The 22162-nt window shown below is 44.5% G+C and overlaps 1 protein-coding gene across 1 annotated transcript in view; it reads left to right on the top strand.

The window, feature by feature from the left end:
* The window catches only part of LOC115110864 (mucin-2-like), a 31290-nt gene extending 14264 nt beyond the window's left edge, over positions 1-17026 (top strand). Inside the window, exons 2-14 of the mRNA XM_065006725.1 lie at positions 3314-4327; positions 8344-8598; positions 8803-9045; positions 9176-9282; positions 9380-9438; positions 9688-9833; positions 10260-10376; positions 12111-12153; positions 12371-12408; positions 12533-12620; positions 13383-13587; positions 14004-14036; positions 14451-17026. Coding sequence (XP_064862797.1) covers positions 3314-4327; positions 8344-8598; positions 8803-9045; positions 9176-9282; positions 9380-9438; positions 9688-9833; positions 10260-10376; positions 12111-12153; positions 12371-12408; positions 12533-12620; positions 13383-13587; positions 14004-14036; positions 14451-14582 — 2480 coding nt within the window. The 3' untranslated portion in view covers positions 14583-17026. The remainder of the gene's footprint in view (positions 1-3313; positions 4328-8343; positions 8599-8802; positions 9046-9175; positions 9283-9379; positions 9439-9687; positions 9834-10259; positions 10377-12110; positions 12154-12370; positions 12409-12532; positions 12621-13382; positions 13588-14003; positions 14037-14450) is intronic.
* The last annotated feature ends 5136 nt before the right edge of the window (positions 17027-22162 follow it).

The following is a 22162-nucleotide window of genomic DNA, read 5'->3' as shown; positions in this document are numbered from 1 at the left end:
GTTTTCAATAGTTCTCAACTGTTCTCAGCTGTTATCAATAGTTTTCAATAGTTCTCAACGGTTTTCAATAGTTCTCAACTGTTCTCAGCTGTTATCAATAGTTTTCAATAGTTCTCAACGGTTTTCAATAGTTCTCAACTGTTCTCAGCTGTTATCAATAGTTCTCAATAGTTCTCAACGGATTTCAATAGTTCTCAACTGTTCTCAGCTGTTATCAATAGTTTTCAATAGTTCTCAACTGTTCTCAGCTGTTATCAATAGTTTTCAATAGTTCTCAACGGTTTTCAATAGTTCTCAACTGTTCTCAGCTGTTATCAATAGTTTTCAATAGTTCTCAACGGTTTTCAATAGTTCTCAACGGTTCTCAACGGTTTTCAATAGTTCTCAACGGTTTTCAATAGTTCTCAACTGTTCTCAGCTGTTATCAATAGTTTTCAATAGTTCTCAACGGTTTTCAATAGTTCTCAACTGTTCTCAGCTGTTATCAATAGTTTTCAATAGTTCTCAACGGTTTTCAATAGTTCTCAACTGTTCTAAGCTGTTATCAATAGTTTTCAATAGTTCTCAACGGTTTTCAATAGTTCTCAACTGTTCTCAGCTGTTCTCACCTCTCACAACATATTTGCATAGCTCATGACTTAGAGTAAGGGTTCTTAAACTTTTTTGAATTATAAATTCAGTGTTCAGTCATTTCAAATTTTGCCATGGGGCGTATAGAAAATGTCACGGTTTTCTGCAAGTTTTCTGCAATTCTACAAATCATGCCATGGGGCGGAGAGGACATTTAGCAATTTTATAAAACATTTCATGCAATTCTGCTCATTTTGCAATGGGGCAGAGAGAAAAACGTTTCAGTTTTACAGCTAATTTCCTGCAATTAGACCACTCTGGGTCGCGACCCCTACTTTAAGAAAGGCTGACTTAGAGGGTGCAAAATCAAGTGGCGTTTAACCGACACCTCAGACCTACCAATGGGCCTGACCGAGGGAAAGGTCTGTGTGTTGGGTGGAGAATAGCAGGAAGTAGTGGGCTAACTGCTGACTGTGTGTAGATGCTAAATTAGACGTTGACTTCCCAGTAGTTGTGTTGTGGGGCAGGGCCTGCTTTCTGTCACCACCGTCTGCTTTGACACCCATTTACACGTTACACTACTGTAAATGTTTGCGCTTGGCATTGATCCATCTTAGATAGGTAGTCAATTGGCCTGCCTTGTCCAGGATCACACTGGATGATCTTTGCTCAGGTTGCCAGGGAGATTTCCTATGTTTGGAATCTGTATGGTTGTTTCCCAGTACAATGGACCATAGATTAGGTTGCCAGGTGTTTAGTTAGAAACCACATTGCTAGGCTTCATCATTGTGTGTTTTTTATCAGGTTTCTGCTAAGACGCTGGTCTGAGCACAACACATCCTCTCAGGCATGTCTGCATCGCCAAGGTCCACTGGCAAATCTATGCGAAGGAATCTAACCAAGGGGCAGAATGTTTTAATTTGCTTACCAAGAGATTAAAGTGTACTGTGACACACTGTGGTGATACACCCAGAATGTACAGTATGAAGGGGGAAGACTCTTACTCATAGCTATGTCATCATATCATCGTATGAAGATAGCGGGATGGGCATAACTGACAGAAATCTCATTATAGGAACATACTGTTGACTTCTTGTGTCTTGCACTGTGAACAAAATGGGATAATTCAATCTTGTGCTTTTATCTCTGGTAATCAACCAAGAACCTTGGGGCTATCTTCTTTCATTCGTAATCTACATGAGTTGCTCACAGCTTGCTACAGTACTGTAAACTACGTCTGTGTTTTGCAGCATTGGTCACACACTGGTCTAGTTTCGGGAGCCGCTTTCTGGTTTCGGTCACCTCGCCTTGTTATCGTCATAACCAATAAAATGTGATCATAAAAGCATTTCTCTCAGTCCACCATCCATCCTATCAGATAGCTCTGTATTTATTCAATCCACTCCCTCATACCACAGTGTGTGTGTGTGTGTGTGTGTGCGTGTGCGTGCGTGTGTGGTGAAAGAGTCTATATGGATACAAGTGTGTTCTCTATCTCAAATACGGATGGACGTTACGTTCGGCCTTGACAGGTGTGTGTGCTCTTTGGTCATTCTTCATCTGTAAATGGGTTTTGGTTACCGAGCTACAGAGACATTAGGTCACACAATGCAATGTACACTCTGGTGTGTTCCTGGAAAATAATTGAATCACACACCGAATCAGATATTAGTCTTGGTCCCTCCCCACTTCCTCTGGCACCTCTGCTTCCTGGTACGGTAGGAGCAACACAGGGTTTGTATAAGGCCGTAGGCAACCACTAAATGTAAAATGGCACTCTATATTGACCAGAGCCAAAAGTAGTGCACTATGTAGGGAATAGGGTTGCCATTTGGGATGGGGCCCCCTGTTGTACGTGTGCTCCCTCTCTACTCTAGCTGGAGGAGAAAATAGGAAAAGGAGGTTGAATGTACTCAGCCAACGCATACAGATGAGGTCCAAGCTCCGCGGCTCGGGGTAAGCAGGCCGAGGCAGTACCCTATCAAAGGCCCCCTGCTGGGTGTGCTGCCCCTCAAGCTGCTGTGAAGCTGCCTGTGTTCTCCTCCAAACAGAAAGAGACCAGAGCAGGTTGGGTTTAACAGCGCTGTGGACAGGCGTCACCACAACATGCTAAGATAAGTAAGACGCTGAGTCCTCTTTGAAGAGACGGGTAATAGACTTGGCTAGACACAACGCTGGCCTGTTTATTGCGTGATGCAGTCAGTGGCATTTGAGGTACGTCAGTATAAGGGGACGATCGTGTGCTTGTCTTTTGTCACGCTTATGACGTCACCCACCTTTGTACGTCTCTGTGACACAACTGGAATGGTGAGCTCAGGGAACGCTAAAGCAAATGCCACAATGAGTTTTCATCACGGAGCTCAAACACGGAACACTTTTGGTGTTTGGATTCCAGTGCTTTTGCAGATCGCCCAAGTGGCATTGGAACGCATGCTATAAACCAGGGCTATTCCATTTATTATCTGGAGGGCCCAAACACTTCTGATTTTTTTTGTTTCTACCTGGTAGTTAAATTCGCTCATCAGTCTCAGATCTAAGTCACCCCTGATTATCGGGGGGGAAATGAACACCAGAAGAGTAACTGGCCAAGGTTTATGACTTCTGGTTGAGACCACAGTCTTTGACTCCCTAACCTTTGACCTTAACATAAACAGGTCTGTTTCAGTATTGCAAGTGTTGGGTGTTTTACAGTGTGTGTATGGGGCACATGAAGCTCAGCTCATGACTTTCTGTATGTTTGTAGTGGTATCTTTTTCTGTAGGGGTAGAGTCCAACAACACGGCTCCTGGCACACATGACAGTCCTGGGCTCACCGATACATCCATGACCCCAGGAGATAGATCCACCACCCTCTTATCCACAAATACCCCAGACTCTACTGAACCCAGCTCCACCACCACAGACAGAGCCACCATCACCACCCAGGACCCCTCAACTGTCCTCCCTAGCACTGATGGCACCTCACCCACAACAGCAGCCATCTCTAAAACTGAAGAGGTCTCTACTACAACCGACCTGACCTCAACTTCTGATACGACAGAGTCTAAGAGAGCAGTCGGCACCACTGCGACAGAAACAAGAACTACCTCGTCGGTCAGCACAGCAAGGTTGACTTCCTCCCACAAGACCACAGCGTACGCTGTCACTTCCCCTGAGTCGACCGAAAAAGACAGTCCGTCTACAGACAGTGACATGACAACACCCACCACCACACCTGCCCTTAGCAGAGGTGACTCTACGTCTACCATGGAACATACAGGCCATACCTCAGCTGATGTCCCCACAGAGTCAAACACAACTGCAGACATTATCCCAACCAGCAGTACCACTGATACAGGTACACATGAAACAACAGCTATCAACACAGCTACCACAGACACAGCTACCACTGATACAGGTACACATGAAACAACAGCTATCAACACAGCTACCACAGACACAGGTACACATGAAACAACAGCTATCGGCACAGCTACCACTGATACAGGTACACATGAAACAACAGCTATCAACACAGCTACCACTGATACAGGTACACATGAAACAACAGCTATCAACACAGCTACCACTGATACAGGTACACATGAAACAACAGCTATCGACACAGCTACCACTGATACAGGTACACATGAAACAACAGCTATCGACACAGCTACCACTGATACAGGTACACATGAAACAACAGCTATCGACACAGCTACCACTGATACAGGTACACATGAAACAACACCTATCGACACAGCTACCACTGATACAGGTACACATGAAACAACAGCTATCGACACAGCTACCACTGATACAGGTACACATGAAACAACAGCTATCGACACAGCTACCACTGATACAGGTACACATGAAACAACAGCTATCGACACAGCTACCACTGATACAGGTACACATGAAACAACAGCTATCGACACAGCTACCACTGATACAGGTACACATGAAACAACAGCTATCGACACAGCTACCACTGATACAGGTACACATGAAACAACAGCTATCGACACAGCTACCACTGATACAGGTACACATGAAACAACAGCTATCGACACAGCTACCACTGATACAGGTACACATGAAACAACAGCTATCGACACAGCTACCACTGATACAGGTACACATGAAACAACAGCTATCGACACAGCTACCACTGATACAGGTACACATGAAACAACAGCTATCGACACAGCTACCACTGATACAGGTACACATGAAACAACAGCTATCAACACAGCTACCACAGACACAGGTACACATGAAACAACAGCTACCACAGACACAGGTACACATGAAACAACAGCTATCAACACAGCTACCACAGACACAGGTACACATGAAACAACAGCTACCACAGACACAGGTATCACTGACACAGGTACACATGAAACAACAGCTATCGGCACAGCTACAGGTACACATGAAACAACAGTTATCAAGACAGCTACCACAGATACAGGTACACATGAAACAACAGCTATCAACACAGCTAGCACAGATACAGGTACACATGAAACAACAGCTATCAACACAGCTACCACAGATACAGGTACACATGAAACAACAGCTATCAACACAGCTACAGGTACACATGAAACAACAGTTATCAACACAGCTACCACAGATACAGGTACACATGAAACAACAGCTATCAACACAGCTACCACTGATACAGGTAAACATGAAACAACAGCTATCAACACAGCTACCACTGATACAGGTACACATGAAACAACAGCTATCAACACAGCTACCACAGATACAGGTACACATGAAACAACAGCTATCGGCACAGCTACCACTGATACAGGTACACATGAAACAACAGCTATCAACACAGCTACCACAGATACAGGTACACATGAAACAACAGCTATCGGCACAGCTACCACAGATACAGGTACACATGAAACAACAGCTATCAACACAGCTACCACTGATACAGGTACACATGAAACAACAGCTATCGGCACAGCTACCACTGATACAGGTACACATGAAACAACAGCTATCAACACAGCTACCACAGATACAGGTACACATGAAACAACAGCTATCGGCACAGCTACCACAGATACAGGTACACATGAAACAACAGCTACCACAGACACAGGTACACATGAAACAACAGCTATCGGCACAGCTACCACAGATACAGGTACACATGAAACAACAGTTATCAACACAGCTACCACAGATACAGGTACACATGAAACAACAGTTATCAACACAGCTACCACAGATACAGGTACACATGAAACAACAGCTATCGACACAGCTACACAGATACAGGTACACATGAAACAACAGCTATCGACACAGCTACCACAGATACAGGTACACATGAAACAACAGCTATCAACACAGATACCACAGATACAGGTACCACAGAGACAGGCACACATGAAACAACAGTTATCAACACAGCTACCACAGATACAGGTACACATGAAACAACAGCTATCAACACAGCTACCACAGATACAGGTACACATGAAACAACAGCTATCAACACAGCTACCACTGATACAGGTACACATGAAACAACAGCTATCGACACAGCTACCACTGATACAGGTACACATGAAACAACACCTATCGACACAGCTACCACTGATACAGGTACACATGAAACAACAGCTATCGACACAGCTACCACTGATACAGGTACACATGAAACAACAGCTATCAACACAGCTACCACTGATACAGGTACACATGAAACAACAGCTATCAACACAGCTACCACTGATACAGGTACACATGAAACAACAGCTATCGACAGCTACCACTGATACAGGTACACATGAAACAACAGCTATCGACACAGCTACCACTGATACAGGTACACATGAAACAACAGCTATCGACACAGCTACCACTGATACAGGTACACATGAAACAACAGCTATCAACACAGCTACCACTGATACAGGTACACATGAAACAACAGCTATCGACACAGCTACCACTGATACAGGTACACATGAAACAACAGCTATCGACACAGCTACCACTGATACAGGTACACATGAAACAACAGCTATCGACACAGCTACCACTGATACAGGTACACATGAAACAACAGCTATCAACACAGCTACCACAGACACAGGTACACATGAAACAACAGCTACCACAGACACAGGTACACATGAAACAACAGCTATCAACACAGCTACCACAGACACAGGTACACATGAAACAACAGCTACCACAGACACAGGTATCACTGACACAGGTACTGAAACAACAGCTATCGGCACAGCTACAGGTACACATGAAACAACAGTTATCAAGACAGCTACCACAGATACAGGTACAATGAAACAACAGCTATCAACACAGCTAGCACAGATACAGGTACACATGAAACAACAGCTATCAACACAGCTACCACAGATACAGGTACACATGAAACAACAGCTATCAACACAGCTACAGGTACACATGAAACAACAGTTATCAACACAGCTACCACAGATACAGGTACACATGAAACAACAGCTATCAACACAGCTACCACTGATACAGGTAAACATGAAACAACAGCTATCAACACAGCTACCACTGATACAGGTACACATGAAACAACAGCTATCAACACAGCTACCACAGATACAGGTACACATGAAACAACAGCTATCGGCACAGCTACCACTGATACAGGTACACATGAAACAACAGCTATCAACACAGCTACCACAGATACAGGTACACATGAAACAACAGCTATCGGCACAGCTACCACAGATACAGGTACACATGAAACAACAGCTATCAACACAGCTACCACTGATACAGGTACACATGAAACAACAGCTATCGGCACAGCTACCACTGATACAGGTACACATGAAACAACAGCTATCAACACAGCTACCACAGATACAGGTACACATGAAACAACAGCTATCGGCACAGCTACCACAGATACAGGTACACATGAAACAACAGCTACCACAGACACAGGTACACATGAAACAACAGCTATCGGCACAGCTACCACAGATACAGGTACACATGAAACAACAGTTATCAACACAGCTACCACAGATACAGGTACACATGAAACAACAGTTATCAACACAGCTACCACAGATACAGGTACACATGAAACAACAGCTATCGACACAGCTACCACAGATACAGGTACACATGAAACAACAGCTATCAACACAGCTACCACAGATACAGGTACACATGAAACAACAGCTATCAACACAGATACCACAGATACAGGTACCACAGAGACAGGCACACATGAAACAACAGTTATCAACACAGCTACCACAGATACAGGTACACATGAAACAACAGCTATCAACACAGCTACCACAGATACAGGTACACATGAAACAACAGCTATCAACACAGCTACCACAGATACAGGTACACATGAAACAACAGCTATCGACACAGCTACCACAGATACAGGTACACATGAAACAACAGCTATCAACACAGCTACAGGTACACATGAAACAACAGTTATCGACACAGCTACCACAGATACAGGTACACATGAAACAACAGCTATCAACACAGCTACCACAGATACAGGTACCACAGGGACAGGCACACATGAAACAACAGCTATCAACACAGCTACCACAGATACAGGTACCAAAGACAGTGAGACCACAGGTTCAAGGATCACAAAGTCCACCATCCCACCAACTGGTCAGACCTCTCTCCCAGCAACTGAGGGTAGTACCCTGTCTTCAACACCCCTCTCCGCCACTACAAGGGGTCCTGAGACCGCCCTCCCAGTGACCGATGGCTCCACGTCCTCATCCCCCACCGCTACCATTACAGGGAGCCCTCATACAGACAAAACCACTGGAACAGAGGGGACTACCGATTCTACAACCACAGCTGGCACTCCAGCTTTGCCCCCCACCTCCGGCTCTTCCTCCAGCCCACCCTCTCCAGGCTCAACCCAAACCCCAGGCAGCAGCACTGCTGCCCCCGTAGACACCTCCACCATCACCCCTGCCCCCTCACCCACCATCACACCTACAGGAGGTATGCTTTAAAATGTAATTGTCCGTGTCAAATGTTGTAAACATGATTGGATCTGTGTTGTGTCTGAAGGAGGACTAAATATAATGCCGCAAACTGATTAAAAACAAAGATATTATCTTCACTGTGAGATGTTAATCAATGTTGAAACTTACTTTCCAATTTGATCTTTGTTATGTCTTCTTTCCTTCTTCTTTTTTACCACAGAAACCCCTGGGCAACCAACTAGCAAAACTAGTGAGAGCCCACTTCCTCCTTTCCACACCTCGACCTCCCCTACCGGTGGAAGCACCACCCAGCCAGAGTCAGCCATCACTGCTACCACATCCCTGCCTCCACCCATCTCCATAGTGTGTCCCTCCTCTCCCTGTCCGTATGATAGCATCTGTCTCAACGGCACCTGCCAGTGTATGTCTGGGACCTTCCTCTTAGAGGGCCGCTGTGTACAAGGTTAGTGCTAGTCGTTAGTGTTATAACGAAGACAATGATGGGGATGATGCTGAGGATTATAAGGGTGCTGGGGATAAGTGGTGATGATGAGGACTCCTTTTTTTACTCCTTTTTTCCGCTTCTTATTCAGCCCAAGTCTTCTCTGGAGACCTGCATCTCAACCAGACATTTCAGGCTGAAATGAGCAACCGGTCATCAGGGATATTTCAGCAAACAGCAGCCAGGATCTCAGAGGCAGTAGGTCCTTGAGTCACAAAGCCCAGTAGTTACAGTGTATTCTCCTCTCAGAGCGACGGAGTGGGACAATAATCCTCTCCTCTTATCTTATTTTTAGCTGAGAAGAGCCTTGGAAAACGAGTCTGGATACAGCCAAACTGATGTTGTGCTGCTTCGGTAAGATTCTACGCCACATTGTCAAGAATGGTTGTTATCCAATGTATAGCCCACCGTGCCAGACGTCATTTCAACATCTTTTCCACGTTGGCTCAGCGTACTTCCAGTGAGACAACGTGGAAACAATGTTGATTCAACCAGTGTGTGCCCAGTGGGACTTGTTGTGACGACCAGGACATTGGTTTGACCATGCATTGTATCAGCTGGCTTGTTATGGTAATTATGTATGGTTTTTGGTGACCCTTACAGGCGAGGCAGTGTGATCGCGACCGTGAACAACGTGTTTAAACTAGGCTCCAGTGCCACCCGGACTTCGACCAATGCCGCTATAGAGAAAGCCATACAAGCCTGTGGGACGACCTGTGGGACCATACTGCAGAGAGCTACATTTAACGGTGGGCACTGTGCCTTGCTGCTTCACCCTGTGTAGAAGGAGTGGCCAGCAGGGAGATTCTTACTACCTGAGAGCTTGAACCATACTTTCTATTCATAGAAAATAATGAATAGACACGTACTTTATTGTACCGGAGGAGAATGTAATGCCAAACAACAGGGTTTCTACACCTGCATTGCTCGCTGTTTTTTTGGGGGGGAGGTTTAGGCTGGGTTTTCTGTACAGCACTTTGTGACATCAGCTGATGTAAGAAGGGCTGTATAAATACATTTGATTGATTGATTGATAGACAGACAAAAATACTGACACTCTCGTACTTTGTAGCCGTTAAAGAAAGTCCCATAAAACATGAAGTACCATCGCACAGTGTCACTATCCTGACTGGTGTGTCCCCATCCTTTCTCCAGCCACTGACCTATGTGATCAGACCCCCAACCGTGTGATGTCCGCTCTACCACGTGCGAGTACAAAGAAGATGGAGTGACCAGATGCTCCTGTAAGGCTGGCTACATCAACAGCTTCTACTCAAACCAAAGCTGCACAGGTGAGTACAAACCTGTCTCCAGTGGTTCCATGCTCATTTAAAGGTCCTTCAAGATAGGAGTCGGTGATTATGTGTTTTGGGAGAGTCTTTGTGGTTGTACGCACTGAGTGCATTGAAATGTTACACGAGACTCACGATAACAGCTTAGCTACTGTATAATGGAGCTGCTGAACACATTCCATTTGATAGAGAGAAAATACTAAAGGAGATACAAATAGACACAGACAGACTCAAGAGCAAGGTTAAGCGCACTTGGCTTAGCATCAGAGTGAACAAAATGAGAAAGTTAGCATCAAAAGAATGCATTTGCGTTCATTTAAATACTTTTGTGCGTGCGTGCGTGCGTGCGTGCGTGCGTGCGTGCGTGCGTGTGTGTGAGAGAAAACACAAACAGACCCCACAGAGCCCCAGGACAGCAACACAATTAGACCCAAACAAATCATGAGAAAACAAAAAGATAATTACTTGACACATTGGAAATAATTCAGAAAAACACAGAGCAAACTAGAATGCTAGTTGGCCATAAACAGAGTACACCATGGCAGAATACCTGACCACTGTGACTGACCCAAACTTAAGGAAAGCTTTGACTATGTATACTCAGTGAGCATAGCCTTGCTATTGAGAAAATGCGGCTCAAGAGAAGACAAGGCTATTTGCACGCTGCACACAAAATGAGGTGGAAACTGAGCTGCACTTCCTAACCTCCTGCCAAATGTATGACCATATTAGAGACACATGTTTTCCTCAGATTAAACAGATCCACAAAGAATTTGAAAACAAACCCAATTTTGATAAACTCCCATATCTATTGGGTGAAATACAACAGTGTGCCATCACAGCAGCAAGATTTGTGAGATTTGTGATTTGTGCCACAAGAAAAGGGCAACCAGTGAAGAACAAACACCATTGTAAATAATACCCATATTTATGTTTATTTATTTTTCCCTTTTGTACTTTAACTACTTACACATAATATGACATTTGTAATGTCTTTACTATTTTGGAACTTTTTTTGAGTGTAATGTTCACAGTAAAATTGTATTGTTTATTTCACTTTTGTCTACTATCTAGTTCACTTGCTTTGGCAATGTTAACATATGTTTCCCATGCCACTAAAGCCCTTAAATTAAAATTGAAATTGAATTGAATTGAGAGAGAGAGAGAGAGAGCGAGAGAGAGAGAGAGAGAGAGAGAGACAGACAGAGGGTCAAGTGCTGTGTCGACGTTTCTCCACTCTGATCCCATGGCACACGATATCTCTTTAATGTATTCGTCTGCAAAGGGGCCGTTACCCTGGAAACCAGCTGAAGAATCATGGTCACTATCTGCCGAGCCAGGGGCTGGATTAGTTTTGTCCAGCAGAGAAGTTATGGGTTTTGGGAGAACTACTAAACATAGATGACTCTGCTCCCCACAGCGCCATTGTTAAACTACACATAATCTAAAAATTGTACTTACTGATGTTACACCATATATCAACTTCTCTAAGAGCAAGTGTTTATTATGTTGGTTGATTGTGCAAATTTATTGAGCAAACGTTGGTGAGCTTCACCTAATCCCTCCGGTGATAGTGGCGCCACAGTACACAGAGCGGCTGTTAAGATCACAGTGTTCCCATGTTAGTTCCTCTCTGTCAAAACTGTGACGTCACTGTCAGAGATCTGATAATTCACATGGTTCTGTATGTAATTCTATGGCTGTCTCTCACCTATGTTTCCTCTTTCTCCATAGCCTGTCCCAGTGGTCAAAGGTCAGAGGGAGACACATGTGTGCCGTGAGTATTTGAATTGAATCTCTTATTTGTTTAGTTGAGTCAGGCATAGTTCCCCTGCTGTGGATGCATTGAAGCATCGTAGATAGCTGCAAGTAACTAGCGCCCCCTTGTGCCCTTACCCTGTAATTGCACCAGGAACTACTGTCACCTAAAACAATGTATTGTGGTTAGATTATATGAAATGTGTATCATGTTTGCTATTATTGTTCTATTCCAGATGCGCGTTTGGCTACGCTGGATTCAACTGCACTGACTGTAAGTTGGACTAAAGTTCCTCTTACTGAACCAAATGGGTCCAGAGATGTGATAAAAGTTAGTGTGGTGTTTGTATTTCCTTGTTATCTGAAGTTTGTTCATGTGTGTATCTCTCTCTGTGTAGCGGCTCTGTTGGCAGTGGTGGTCATTGCCTGTGTACTGGGGGGAGTCCTCCTCATCATGCTGCTGGGCCTGCTTGCATACTGCTGCTGGTAAGAATATAACTCCCTTCTCTCCTGTCCCGTCTCTACTCTCCCTCCTCTCCCTCCTCTCCATCCTCTCCCTCCTCTCCCTTCTCTCCTCTCCTCTCCTCTACCTTCTCTCCTCTCCCTTCTCTCCTCTTTGTCCTCTCTTTCCTCTCCTATCCCTCCTCTCTTCTCCCTTTCTCCTTTCCGTCCTTTCCCTTCTCTCCTCTCCGTCCTCTCCCTCCCCCCTCCTCTCCGTCATCTCTCTCCCTCCTCTCCATCCTCTCCCTCCTCTCCTCTCCCTTCTCTCCTCTTTGTCCTCTCTTTCCTCTCTTCTCCCTTTCTCCTTTCCGTCCTTTCCCTTCTCCCCTCCCCGTCCTCTCTCTCCCTCCTCTCTGTCGTCTCCCTCCTCTCCTCTCCGTCCTCTCCCTCCCCCCTCCTCTCGCTTCTCTCCTCACCATCTTCTCCCTCCTCTCCTCTCCATCCTCTCCCTCCATTCTCTCCTCACTGTCCTCTCCTCTCCATCTATCCACTCCTCTCTCTCCTCTCCATCCTCTATCTTCTCTTCTCTCCCTTCTTTCCTCTCCTGCCAAGCCCTAACCTCCATTCACGCTGCCCCTCATCAGAGGTCTACCACCCTCCACTAACCATTACTCTGTCAAGTGTTAGCTGCACCCCTGGCTCAACACCCACCCTACAAAATATTGGCATCTCGCCACAATGTATCATCAGAGAGACTTACCAATATAGGGCTGTGCATTTACATTGTCCTATCTGTGTGTCTCGGAGGTACCGGTCGCAGTCGGTGAAGAAGCCTTCAGCAGAGTTCAGCAGCCCGTACCCTGTGGAGGACTTTCGGGGCCCCTGGTCCACCTCCCAGGGCATCACCCCGATCCCCCGGGCCAGCACCAACTGGGCTTCAGCCCCCATGGAGATGACCGAGGGGGGCAGCACACACACCCTGGTCGACATGAAGCCCCACACCAACGGAGCGGTGAGTCACCTGTGATTAATCCTGTGTTCTTCTGACCCAGTGGATTCTAGACCATATGGAGACGAGATAAACCTCCTGCTTGTACATTTCCCCAAATTGTAAATGGTCCCGTCTGCTTTCCTCTCCCTGCTGTTGTCCTCTGGAAACCTAATGCGCTAACTCAAAGAGCTCCTCTTTCTTGTGTAACATATTTAAGAGGTTTTTGTCTCCTTAAAATGCTGTGTTGCTACTTGTTATTTAACTCCTATATTTTAACGCGCCAGAATCGTACGTACTATTTGATTTGCTTTTTTTGCGCTGTAACTGTAGCTGTCGTGGTGGAGAGTGTAGCGTTCGTCTAGTGTTGATGTTGGCTAGTTAGTTAGCATGTATGTGCTCCCTCCCTTCCTTGCCTGACTCCCAGTGTGTTGCTTTAGGGATTCCACATCCTGCCTAAACGGGGGAAGAAGGTAAGGTTCTAAGTCTAATAATGCTTTGCTTTCCCTCTCCGTAACTATTCAAGCCTGTAACCTCTTGCTGACGATTTGACTAAACCTACCCTGTCCTTTGAGCTGGTGATGGGAAAGACGGAAACTTCATGAACGCTTGATGGAACAGTCAATAGCTCTCAGTAGCTTATGTGATCCACTTGTTGTAGGAGGAAAATAATACCTGTTGGGTTTCAACTGTTCAAAATATACCAGGAACACAAGCGTTCATGAATGGTCAGTTTTGTCAACTTAATTTCATGTATGTTGCTGTTTGATTTGTGCGTTTTGTGTGTGGGTCGGTCTGCATGTATCTGTGTGTGTGTGTGCATGCGTGTGTGTGTGTGTGTGTGTGTCCAGCGCGATCTCTGACATTCCCGCCTGTCAATGTTTCAGACCGGGTCGTATGACCTGACCTCAGACAGCATGAACACGTTCAAAGGGAAGAACCCGTCTCGCTACTCCTACCTGGTGCAGGGCCACGAGAACCCTTACTTCAAACCGGCAGATGACAGGAGACCCATATGATAACCCTTACTTCAAACCTGCAGATGAGAGGAGACCCATATGATAACCCTTACTTCAAACCTGCAGATGAGAGGAGACCCATATGATAACCCTTACTTCAAACCGGCAGATGAGAGGAGACCCATATGATAACCCTTACTTCAAACCTGCAGATGAGAGGAGACCCATATGATAACCCTTACTTCAAACCTGCAGATGAGAGGAGACCCATATGATAACCCTTACTTCAAACCGGCAGATGAGAGGAGACCCATATGATAACCCTTACTTCAAACCTGCAGATGAGAGGAGACCCCGTATGAGAACCTCAATGATGTCTGGAGACATTGGCCCGTACTCACAATGCGTCTCCGAGCAGAAATGCTGATCTAGGATCATTTTTTTGCCTTCTTAAATCATGACTAAAAAGGGGAGACCTGATCCTAGATCAGCACTTCAGAGAGAGGAGGGAAGGCTACAGGGAAGGTGGGGGGGTAATCGCACAAACATGGCTAAAGATCAAATTGAGAAGTCACTGACTTCTAGTAACTCTGGGTATTGGTACATCCTCTCACTGTATTTCTGTTGAATTGTGTAGAACTTTTCCTTTGCATCAGGATGTTCGGATAGATGCTATGTACTGTCTAGGGCATCTGGAGTCCTTCATGGTTTACAGTCGTTCATGGACTGGAGTCCTTCATGGTTTAATGACACAACTACAAGGGACTTGACAGCAGGGATTTTAAATATGTTCTTCTGGAATCCATTCTCAAAGTCAGCTTTATGATTCAGAACGATTTGGAGTCCAACATGCATTGACTTCACAGGGATTCACTTCAATAACTGACCCCACCAAAAGAGGATTTTGTTCACTACAAATCCATGGTTTACTTTTGAAACGTTCCGTTCATCTGATCATGGTCTTTTATCCTGTTCTGCAATACAAGAACAAGATTTGTAAAAAAAAAAAAAAAAAAGTTTTTATTTAAAATGTTTTTATTTGTGTCCATTAGGCTGTGTTTAGACTGGCAGCTCAAATCATATATTTTTTCTCTTTTGAAAAAAGATCTGGTGTGAAAAGATCTGATGTGATTGGTCAAAAGACCAGATTTTTGGACTGCCTTAAACGCAGCCTTATTGAATGAAGAGTGAGCTGAATATAGCTTGTCATAGCCAGTAGTTGTCCCCATTGTTCAGGGTCAAGCTTTTCATGTTTTGTTTTTCCCTTCTACAGTATCCTGCTACATTTAGTTACCTGGATGTCTACGTCTTATTGAAGAGATTACTGATATATTTTAGATTGGTCATTCTGCATTGTAGTTTCTCACACTCAACGTAGTATTCCAAAGTGATTCATCTATTGCTATTTGCACTAAATTATGTATTTGCTTTACACTACATGTGATTTGTTTCGGTGGGGGGAATCATTGACACATTCTCAGTGAGAGCAAATGTTTTTCTATATTTTTACTTTAGGATTGATTGTGTTTTCATGACGAGAGCTGTGTGTGTGAAGCGCTGAAGGAGCTGGATCCCTAGTTCAGGGGTTTATACAGTAAAGGGATATTTTGTATTAGTCTGGTCTGGAGCGGAGTAGACCTACTCTACAGTCTATTAGTCTGGCCTGGAGCTGAGTAGACCTACTCTACAGTCTATTAGTCTTGGCCTGGAGCTGAGTAGACCTACTCTACAGTCTATTAGTCTGGCCTGGAGCTGATTCGACCTACTCTACAGTCTATTAGTCTGGCCTGGAGCTGAGTAGACCTACTCTACAGTCTATTAGTCTGGCCTGGAGCTGAGTAGACCTACTCTACAGTCTATTAGTCTGGCCTGGAGCTGAGTAGACCTACTCTACAGTCTATTAGTCTGGCCTGGAGCTGAGTAGACCTACACTACAGTCTATTAGTCTGGCCTGGAGCTGAGTAGACCTACTCTACAGTCTATTAGTCTGGCCTGGAGCTGATTCGACCTACTCTACAGTCTATTAGTCTGGCCTGGAGCTGAGTAGACCTACACTACAGTCTATTAGTCTGGCCTGGAGCTGATTCGACCTACTCTACAGTCTATTAGTCTGGCCTGGAGCTGAGTAGACCTACACTACAGTCTATTAGTCTGGCCTGGAGCTGAGTAGACCTACACTACAGTCTATTAGTCTGGCCTGGAGCTGAGTAGACCTACACTACAGTCTATTAGTCTGGCCTGGAGCTGAGTAGACCTACACTACAGTCTATTAGTCTGGCCTGGAGCTGAGTAGACCTACACTACAGTCTATTAGTCTGGCCTGGAGCTGAGTAGACCTACTCTACAGTCTATTAGTCTGGCCTGGAGCTGAGTAGACCTTCATCCTCTGTTATTAGTACCTTCCCTGCTGAAGCTGCCTGCATCTGCAAATGTGCCTGTTTTGATTGGTCATTTTGAAGAATAGGACAATTATGCAAAAAATACAAAATAAACTCTCGACAAAGCTTGTTCTCAGATGTGCCAATTACCATGTCTATACACTTCCGCAAAAAATATGTTTATGGAAGTCTCACATGTCTGTGTGTATTTGTGAGTATGTGTGTCTCGTGCACTATTTTCTAAATGTATATACTTTTGTAAATGAAACGTCTTACTGCAGAGAATGATGTAAGTGTGATGAAAATACATACATTCAAGCACACAACGTGACTTTGCCTTATGTTATCATGCAGACAAATTGTTGTGAATAAACATCAGTGGGTGCATCTGTGTGCAGTCCACGGGTTACAAAGGAAATTCCTGTGATTGTCAGCCTCCAATTTAACTCATTTCATAGACGGAAGAGCGGAGCTCTATGTTAGTGCTGGTAATCCATTGGTAACACAGTGTGTAGCAGAGGGAGGTGGAGTGGATTTGGATTTAGCCCATAAGAACAGAGTTGGAATTGGCCCCGTCCTGCTGGTCCAAATAAATCTCCACTAAATTCATCAGAGGGTAGAGGCTCTGCTCTGACCTTGTTAAGGAAGAGTGCACTGCAGATGCCAGATGTGCTTTCATGGAGATTCCATAGCAATTCTATCAGATACTGTACTCATTTGGTGTGAGACAACTCACCTCGATCCAGATTCGGGAATTTAGAGAGAAGGGAGAGGGACGGATCACCCTTTTAATAAGGATTCACTCAAACGTGAGCAGAGCAACTTCCTGCACTGATATTAATGCTTCTCGGTTTTCTACCTTCTGTTCGTTCGGAATGGTTTGAATTCCTTCACACGGAAATGAGGAAATACAGTGAAAAGGACATCTGCTGTGGTGAGCTTCAGGTTCCAACTAAGAGACGCTACCTAGAAATTCATTTGGGCAGTTTTGTTCATGCTTCTACTTTCAGGAATACATTTGGACTGAATTTCAACATGACTTCAATCTGCAGTCTGCACCCGCCGCAGCAGTGATGTAGGGCCTACATAATGCATTTTACACCAGTCTATAAAAACCTGACTGGGTCGCCACACCAACCACAGTGTGAAGGAGATCCTTCCCTGCACATAGCCATTCATGTTATTGTTATTCTCACAGCGTTTCAACTAGCATCCCTTTATTACGCCGGCTGCACTACCTAGGTTGTGTCCCAAAAGGCACTATATTCCCTTCACGGTGCACTATTTCTGACGAGGGCCCATAGGTAATAGGGTGCCATTTGGGAAACAACCATTGTCACCCAGGATGGCCTGCTGCCCCTAGTCTAACCTCGCTAGAGGCCTGCTGTGAGAAGAGGAATGCCTGTGAATATTTGGCAAGCAGAACGATGTTGTGGCATTAGTGTAACGGATGTGAAACGGCTAGCTAGCTAGTTATAACAGTGACGTCACTTGCTCTGAGACCTTGAAGTAGTGGTTCCCCTTGCTCTGCAAGGGTAGTGGCTTTTGTGGAGTGATGGGTAACGATGCTTTGTGGGTGACTGATGTGTGCAGAGGGTCCCTGGTTCGCGCCTGGGTCTGGGCGAGGGGACGGTCTAAAGTTATACTGTTACATTAGGACTTAAGAGCATGTGAGGATCCGACTCCTAAGGGCAAACAGGGATTCAAACTGGTGCTGGTAATGCTGGCTTTGAGAGGTCTTAATCATGGCTAGTGGGGCACCAAATCACACCCAGAAACCCACACACACACAGAGGGGGCTGAAATCAGGGGCTGGCATATATATCTCAATTTGTGTGTACGTGTGTGTGTGTGTGTGTGTGTTAATAATTCTGTTCTGCAGCTTAACATCCATCCCTATTGGCATTCGTTTTAGATTAACACCCTTCTGTCTGTAACTACAGCCACACAAATCCTGCAGCCATAGCTCTCGTGAGTAGGCCCAATAGGAGAAAGCACCTTATGAAAGTATTCACACCTTGACTTTTTCCGGCCTGAATTTAAAATGGACAACATTTTGATTGTGTCACTGGCCTACGCACAATACCCCATAATGTTAAACTGGAATTTAGTTTCACTTCTTTTCTTTTTTTTTTTTTTACAAATGAATAAAAAATGAAAAGCTGAAATGTCTTGAGTCAATAAGTATTCAATCCCTTTGCTATGGCAAGCTTAAATAAGTTCAGGAGTAAACTATGCTTAACCAGTCACGTAAATAAGTTGCATGGGCTCACTCTGTGTGCAATAATAGTGTTTAACGTGATTTGAGTACAGTAACTACCTCATCTCTGTATCCCACACATACAAGGTCCCTCAAGTCGAGCAGTGAATTTCAAACACAGAGTCAACCACAAAGAACAGGGAGGTCTTCCAATGCCTCTCAAAGAAGGCCACCTATTGGCAGATGGGTAAAAATAAAAGCAAACATTAAATATCCCCTTGAGCATGGTGAAGTTATTAATTACACTTTGGAAGGCGTATCAATACACTCAGTCACTACAAAGATACAGGGGTCCTTCCTAACCTTCCTAAGGGAGAGAAGGAAACCACTCAGGGATTTCAACACGAGGCTAATGGTGACTTTAAAAACAGTGAAATAGTTTAATGGTTGTGATAGGAGAAAACTGAGGATGGATCGACAACATTGTAGTTACGCCACAATACTAACCTAAATGAGAGTGAAAAGGAGGAAGCCTGTACAGAATACAATACTAACCTAAATGACAGAGTGAAAAGGAGGAAGCCTGTACAAAATAGTCCAAAACATGCATCCTGTTTGCAAAAAGTAGAACTGCAAAAAAATTAACACTTTGTATTCACGACAAAGTTATGTTTAGAGAAAATCCAACACGTCACGGAGTACCACTCTTCATATTTTTAAGCCTGGTGGTGGCTGCATCATGTTATGGGTATGGTTGTCATCGGAAAGGACTAGGGACTTTATGATAAAAATAATCAGATTAGAGCTAAGCACAAGCAAAATCCTAGAGGAAAACCTGTTTCAGTCTGCTTTACAACAGACACTGGTAGACAAATTCACCTTTCAGCAGGACAATAACCTTAAACACAAGGCCAAATATACACTGGAGTTGCTTACCAACACGACATTGAATGTTCCTGAGTGGCCTAGTTACAGTTTTAGTAAATAGGCTTGAAAATCTGAGACAAGACTTGCAAATGGCTGTTACGTCCATTGTTAGAAGGAGACCAAGGTGCAGCGTGGTAGGCGTACATTATACTTCTATTTTAAATGATAGCAACAAAAAAAAAATGCAAAAAGAACGTACCGCTATATGCAGTGCAGAAAGCAACTACACACAAACAAGATCCTACAACTGAAGGTGGGAAAAGGGCTGCCTAAGTATGATCCCCAATCAGAGACAACGATAGACAGCTGCCTTTGATTGGGAACCAACAAAGAAATAGACAAACTAGAATGCCCACCCAAATCACACCCTGACCTAAACAAATAGAGAAATAAATAGGCTCTCTAAGGTCAGGGCGTGACAATGGCTGCCTAACAATGATCAACAACCAACTTTGCAGAGCTTGAAGAACAGAATAATGGTCAAATATTGTATAATCCAGGTGTGCAAAGCTCTTAGAGGCCTACCCAGAAAAGACTCACAGCTATAATCGCTGCCAAAATTGATTCTAACATGTATTAACTCAACAGGTGTGAATACTTCTGTAAATGCGATTTTTCTGTATTTCATTTCCAATACATTTTGAAAAGATTTTGAAAAACACGTTTTCACTTTGTCATTAAAGGGTGAGATCATTTTTTTTTTAAATTCAGGCTGTAACACAACAAAATATGGAATAAGTCAAGGTGTATGAATACTTTCTGAGGCACTGTACATGGACGATGCCTCATGCTATTTAGCCTACATCAGCCCATCCCAGCCCATAGGCACATCCAGTTGAATGAGTGTCCGTGCGTTACACATCCCAGTCTTTTGACCCGCCGGAGCTGTGGGAATGGGGACGCAATCCAACAACTATCGAGCCTCGAGCAACCAGAGCGTCGTCTCGAGGAACTTCCCCTGCTCCTTTTGAAAGGCCTTCTACAGCTTCCTCTTCATGTGTTGAACCGATAAAGAGATAGACTGGATCTCCGGGTAATTTGTCTCATTCAGTCAGACTCACACGGTGAGACAGGGACTACATTCAAAACCCTATAGCAGGACCTCTATACCAGGTGGTGTCAAAGGATGGCCCTAAAAATGGTTTAAGACTCCAGCCACCACATAGGCAAGTTGTAGACAGGTTTGGAACCAACAGAACCCTGAACAGCTTCTACCCCCAAGCCATAAGACTGCTAAATAGCTAGTTAAATCGTTAACCGACAGCTACCCAAACTATCTGCATTACACTTTTTGCCCCAACACTTTTGACTCATCACATACGCTGCTGTTACTTTTTATTATCTATCCTATTGCCTAGCAACACCTTCCTAATATTGAGCTGCACCCTCTTTTGCCCTCAGAAGATCTCCAACTCAACAAGGTTTTCGAAAGCGTTCCACAGGGACGCTGGCCAATGTTGATTCCAATGCTTTCCACATTTGTGTCAAGTTGGCTGAATGTTCTTTGGGTGGTAGACCATTCTTGATACACATGGGAAACTGTTGTGTGTGGAAAACCCAGCAGAGTTGCAGTTCTAGACAGAAACCGGTGTGCCTGACCCCCACTACAATACCTCATTCAAAGGCACTTCAGTATTTTGTCTTGCCCATTCACCTTCTGAATGGCAAACATATTCAATCCATGTCTCAATTGTCTCAAGGCTTCAAAATCTTTCTTTAACCCGACTCCTCCCTTTCGTCTACACTGCTTGACGTGGATTTAACAGGTGACATCAATAAGGGATCATAGCGTTCACCTGGATTCACCTTGTCAGTCTATGTCATGGAAAAAACATGTTTTGTACACTCTCACTCGTACAGTGCTTTCGGGATTTATTCAGACCCCATGACTTTTTCCACATTTTGTTACGTTACAGCCTTGTGTCAACTGCTACCGGAGGAGATTTGAGTGTTGAAATAGTTGTTCCTATTCCATCCTACGCGTTGCTAGAGGTGGAAGCATCACCACAAACAGGTGCATGGAGAGCGGATGTCGAAAGGGTTGGCTGTGTGGGAGTAGAAGAGGTGGAACACTGGCAGATGGCGAATCTCATTGTTTACCATCGCTATGACTTCAAGTTTAACAGTGCGTGACA

This window comes from Oncorhynchus nerka, linkage group LG21, assembly GCF_034236695.1.
Source record: "Oncorhynchus nerka isolate Pitt River linkage group LG21, Oner_Uvic_2.0, whole genome shotgun sequence".
NCBI classification, from domain to species: domain Eukaryota; kingdom Metazoa; phylum Chordata; class Actinopteri; order Salmoniformes; family Salmonidae; genus Oncorhynchus; species Oncorhynchus nerka.
The sequence above is the reverse complement of the archived record's forward strand: the minus strand, read 5'-3'. Positions and strand labels throughout refer to the sequence as shown.